At 42.5% G+C, this 6,000-nt stretch overlaps 1 protein-coding gene across 1 annotated transcript; it reads right to left on the reverse strand.

The window, feature by feature from the left end:
* Nucleotides 1–232: 232 nt before the first annotated feature.
* MELLADRAFT_34673 (uncharacterized protein) lies at nucleotides 233–554 on the reverse strand (the record flags this gene model as incomplete). Its single annotated transcript, XM_007407803.1, has 2 exons — nucleotides 233–353; nucleotides 451–554. 2 exons carry the CDS (start codon nucleotides 552–554, stop codon nucleotides 233–235), a joined length of 225 nt encoding a protein of 74 aa, XP_007407865.1.
* Nucleotides 555–6,000: the final 5,446 nt, after the last annotated feature.

Consider the following 6,000-nt stretch of genomic DNA (forward strand, 5'->3'; position numbering starts at 1 on the left):
GATTCCAGCAGGTACAATTTCAAGCTAACAACTCATATCAACTTGTGGAGAGAAAAAATCTGACACAATCTGGAAATCGAGCAACCAGATGAATAAAACAATGATTCATTTATAAAAAAGGACTATAACCAAAAACACAAGAAAGGTGTTCTAAATTTTGAATCTCCTGATCATGTATTTGAATGAAACAAATTTCCTTCTTGTTAAGTTTATGATCCAAAGAAAGATTTCTTTAATTCCTGATACATTTACAGTTTTGAGAACAAAAAGAAAATCCATTTCGACAATCAGAAGCTGGACCGCTACAGCTGGCGTAAAAACCACCCCCGGTGCAATAGCCATAGTTCATGCAGCTGTTTCAAAGATATCATTCCAAAGAAAAAAATGAATTGATGAGCTTAATCTTTTGATTAGGGATAGCTCCGGAGTTTTAGAAGATATTCAACTCACCCTGAGGGATTGGCAACTTGATTATTACATTGAAATCTATAAGTTTGAGCATTAGCGGTACTAGCCAAAGCAATCACGATTGTCTTTAACAAAATTGATAACATATTTGATAGACCTATAGAAGGGCAAAGAACATAATAAGCTCAATCTAGAAACTATGAGGAAATCATCAAGATCATATGTCCCTTGACTCACTCTGACAAGATTTAAATCAAGTTAATAAATTTCTTTGGAATATTCTCGATGGTCTGTGTGAGTTAATGAAGTGTGTGAAGACATGAAAGCCTTGGAAAGTCGAGTCTTTATACCTTTTCACCATTGTCGAGTACTCAGATAAAGGGCACCTCTCTTGCCGTCTTCCTAATGTCGAAAATGGAGCTTTACCTCGAGCATCTTCCTCCTTCCACGAACATCGGAGCTGTGGGATTGCTGTGATGGAGTGCTCCTTTCTTTGAACCTCGCTCGCTTCGCCCTTACGATGTGAATCCTCAAGAAAAAATTCGGCTTGAAGTCAATGCTGTGAAGTCAATGCTATGACTAAAACCTGAAGTCGATGGACAAACCGAGAAGCCTTCACGCGTCCTTGATGTGTCCGTTACCTTCATTTTAAGACACTAATACAATGTCTCTTCGAAGTCAATCGACACGTTGGGATTCCAATGGGGCGCTCAGAGAATCACATCTTATGTGCAGTGGATTTCCGAACGTTTGACCAAATATGCCCCTCAAACCGCTCGAGTTTTGCGGACATCTTGGGTCGGATGTTTCCTAGCCAAGCGTTTTCACTTTGACTGTATATGGCAATTTTAGTCTATCGGGATGTGCGATGATAGACTTAAAGCCCTCGTTATATTCCGAATCTCCAAATTTCTACACGGCCTTTGGCTTGCGACTTCCTAGGAACTTTCGAGGATATCGGAACATCGAGATTCGGAAGAGCATCGTCATCTCCTAGGATATAGGACGAGTTGAAGAAGTGAAACTTACATCGTATTCGACGAAGTCATCATAGTCTGCTTAATTGGAAGACTGTCGTCTACCAGCTGCTGCCGCAATTAAGCTTAAAAGTTAACTGCATATAGGCCCTTGCGGGGCTTAATTAAGTTTAGTTATGCCGCAATGAATCGATGACGTGGACGCTTCATCAGGCTTCCGCCCCCTATCACTATACCCAAAGGTAGCCAACGGTAGGCTCCACCATCATGAATCAACTCACAATCGTAATCACTCGAGCCCATTATATTCAATTTACATCACATATTGTTTCGGTATCCGTGAGTGTCAATAACATCTTGCATTTTTTGCTAAAGTGCTGCACAGCTGTTAACAAAAGCCTCCTCAACTGCGTGAGGGACTCACGTTAGATTAGCATTGCTGTGGATGATCATTCTCGATTTGCTCACATGAAGCATGAGTTCAAAGTCTCAAGGATTTCCCCACCTTGGCTTAGCTTACAAGGCATTAGCCGCGTCTAAAAAGGTCTTCCTTAGCTTAGCGATAAAATTTGCGTTCAACCGCGAAAGAGCGGTAAAGCGGCACTTATTGCACTCAAAGAGAAGAAGTCTTTATTATTGTAAAGAAAAAATGTCATCACACTTGACAAGCAACTTTTTGATATAAAGAAAAAACATAGTCTTTATTTTATAATACCCCTTGCCAAATTCTTTGCTAGCACACTGGCTACAAAAACCCAATCACCCAATAGTTCCACCTCTTCAAAAAGCCACAAGAGGCTTCCCACATTCCTCTCATTTGTTTGTGGTGCCAATTGACCACAATTGGCTGAGTAAACATCAGCAGCAGCTGAAAAAGACCTCTCCACAGCTTCAGAGGAAACTGGGACCACTAGACAGTCTTGTGTCATTGATGCAAGAACTGGATAATGGTGCTTGTGGACCTGGTCCTACAAACAGAACTAGACTAGAATTTGGAGAACTTGAGAAAACAATTAAAGACTTAAATTCCACCATTGCAATATAAAATTTGGATCAATTGCCTGATCATCATCTCCCTCTTTGTTAACTGGCATCAAGGGATGGTCTCCTTTTAGGAATCTTTTCAGCTCATCCATTTGCTTAGTATGAGGATTCTTACTGAAGAGTTGATACACTGAAGATACCTTCTTGCTCACAATTGACACACTGGGTCTGAGTGAGCATTGGGAATTGAAACCTACATGCTCCTCCTTGCAAGGTTGACACGGTGGCAAAATTTTCAGGAGTCTCAACAGTAAATGAATTGTGAGGTCCAATGGTTTTCTCAAAGAGCAGTGGTGAAAGAGGGGGTTTAAAATTGTGGCAAATATGAGATTTTCACACTTAAGGGGATCATACCAATACTTCTCCATCCAAACAATCATTTCTGCAATCATTGGATGAAGGGGATTGTATTTATCCAAGGTACTTTCTTCAATACCGGAATCGCTCCGCTCCGCTCTCAATTTCGGCCCTTTGAGGCAGCGGAGCGGAGCCTCCGCCCCGAAAGGGACCGCTCCGCTATCGCTTTTTTTGGAAAAAAAAAACTCATTCAAGAGCGGAGCGATTTCTACGCTCTAAATCGCTCCGCTCTTCGCTGTATAGTGATTTTGAAGGGCAGAAAAAGAAAAAAAATTGTATTTCGAATCAATGTGTACTTGGTTGAGCCTATAGGGCCGAGCTAAGTAAGAGAAAAGAGAGAACAGACAAGAAGAAAAAAAAGAAATGAGAAAAGGAAACTGGAAAACAAAACTTCCAAGGAAAAATTTGATTTAAATTGAGAACATCTAGTGTTTTTTCTTAGTTGATCTTTGTATGTATTCTTGAAGAGCTTTTGCAGAAGCTTCAAAAGGGCCGTCAGGTATGATCCCTTCTTTCAACCACACCTGAGATCCCACCAGGCGCTCCATTGTCTTGGGAAGCATGCTACCTCGTGACGGGGTACATACATCGGCAGCAGCGGAAAAGGTCCGCTCGCATGCACAGGAAGTGGCCGATATAGAGAGGTAGTTGCGGGCCAGTCTTGCAAGTACTGGGAAATTTTGATGATGGGCCTGTGAGCAAAGACAAAGCACAGTCAGAAATTAGGTGATGAGACCATGTATATGAAAGAGAAGAAAAATTACCTTCCACCATTGGAGGGGGGTTTGGTCTGGATCCATTCGGTATCTTCCTTGAAGATAGTCGTCCAGTTCCGAAGATGCAACATTACCTTGATCACCGGTTGAGCCTCCAAACACATCGAACTCGTGAGGCTCCACATTCTTGCTGATTTCTTGAGTTGGTGGTGTAGGCTGGAGCTCTTCGCTTTCCGCCAAGAGTTTCTCGTACGCAGTGTCTAAGACGACACGGGCTGCAGCTTCAAAGTCTGGATAGTGCAGATTGAAGAATTTGCCTCGGAATCGAGGATTGAGCATGGTGGCAAGAGATATGGCGTCGGAGTTGGCAGCCTTGCATTGATATTCAGTAAGCCATCGTATCATTGTGTCGATTGCTTTGTTCAGACTTGGAAAGTTTGTGTTTTCGGCCTTGTGTTGCTGAAGCTCGTTGATGACGCGACAGTATTCGGCCAAGAGGATGCATCCTGTTGGACCATTGCCCTCAACTCGAGTGGTTGCATCCACGGATGTCTTCCAGAACGCAAGATCATGATCAGTAAGCTGATCATGAACGGAAGAATGAGATGAACAAAAGAGCAGTGGAAAACATACCTTCAAGACTTTGTTGACCAACTCCACAGCATGCCATTCCGATGGCGAAATTGTAACTCCTTTGAAAAATTGGGCCTTACGATCGGCAGCCAGCATTGAGTTAATGACCTGACAAGTCAAAAGACATGATCAGGAATGAAGAGATAATTAAAAACATAATGAAGTAGGAAAAGTAAGTAAAATACACGTACTTCCTGTGCCTCACAGGCAACCTTCCGACTTTCATAATGACTGTTCCAACGAGTCTTGCAAGGACGTCGAAGCATCCGACCCTTGTAACCCATCCGCTGAGCGCGTACCTTGAAGTCCTCGCGTCGGGCGGCGCTACTGGCAATTTGTCCTGAAACAGTATCAATCTATGTGCAAAAGACAACAACAAGATTGTCAGCATCTTCGATTACAAGTCAAGATATTCAATTTGTACCATACCTTTGCGAGAGCCACAGCAACAGCATCCTGCTTCTTACCAGCATCAGCTTCACCACCTTCACCATCGCCATCCTCGTCATCAATACCATCAGGTTGGTCAGGTAAGCCATCCGAACCTTCAGAAACGTCTGAATCGTGATACTCCAGAGGATCCTCCCCGTCGTTGACCTCAATTCCAGGCACCGGGAGGGGAATATTGTGAGGAGTTGATGGTTTTGCCTTAGAAATATTCTGACCAAGCTTTTTGAGACCGTGTCCCACCACAAGATTCAACTTGTGTCCGTAACATCGCACATGATGAGTTGAGTTGTCCCAAATGACAGGACTCGCAGCCGATGCAAACATAGTTTGCATCTCGACGGCCATTGTAGAATTGTTTCCTCCGCTGTCAGTAGTCTGCGCCAGCATGTGAGGAAGGGAAAAAATAAAAGATAAGAAATAAAAAATGAAAGAGAACCAAAAGGTTAATACAAAAGAAAATGAAAATGAAGGACTGTAATAAATTTTACTCATCTTCTTATGTAGGCCATGTCGAATCAAGAATTTGCCAATAGGCCTAGCCAAGAGAGCCCCAAAATGGCGCCAAGCAACCATCTTGAGGGTAAGATGAGTAGATTTATACTCCCAGTTTTCGTCGATATAGTTGGCTGTTGCTCCAACAAAGGCATAACGATTCCCTTTGGTTGTCCAAACATCATGGATCAGACAAAACTTACCTTTGTTTTCCTATCAATATGAAAAGAAAAGTAAATGATTGTTAGCACTCAAACAATGGTGGAAAGAATGATAATACTATGTACTTACCTTTAATGTGTTAATTGCCTTGTGGTGCAGACCGGCAAAAAGGTCTACAGACTGTTGGGCAGCCCACGTCGATGATCGAACAACAGCGCCTCGGTTGCTTGCATCAAAAGCTGCACGGAGTGCAGCATCCTCAAATCGAGCCCAGGGGAGTGCGTGTCGTACAATCCACAGCACTAAGATCATGTTTAATAGGTCAACTGTGAACTTGGGTCCACCAAAATAAGTTGTTAAGGTGGACTTTTGCTCCTTCTTCTCGGCTTCTTGCTTTTCTTTGTAGGCGACAGGGAGTATCATACCGGCAGCTATTGCTTTGTGTCTTTGCGTACAAACCGGACGTGATTTGCTTCCATCTCGATGGCACCATAAGCTCCAATAAGTAGTAGGTCCAGTTTTGTAAGTATTCCTACAAAATTTACACCTGAAGGATCGCCCCTACATAAGAAGAGATATCACACTGATCAGTATACACAATAATCGCAATAATAGAAAAGAACAATAATGGAAAAGAAAATGAAAAAGAACATTACAAAAGTCAATCACTTACTTTTGGAGTTGGCTTAGGTGGTTCGTAGTACTCGCCAAGATACTCCACATCAGCAGAATGTTTTTCATTGTACCCCAGTTCCCTTTCT

This window comes from Melampsora larici-populina, assembly GCF_000204055.1.
Source record: "Melampsora larici-populina 98AG31 unplaced genomic scaffold MELLAscaffold_10, whole genome shotgun sequence".
Taxonomy (NCBI): domain Eukaryota; kingdom Fungi; phylum Basidiomycota; class Pucciniomycetes; order Pucciniales; family Melampsoraceae; genus Melampsora; species Melampsora laricis-populina.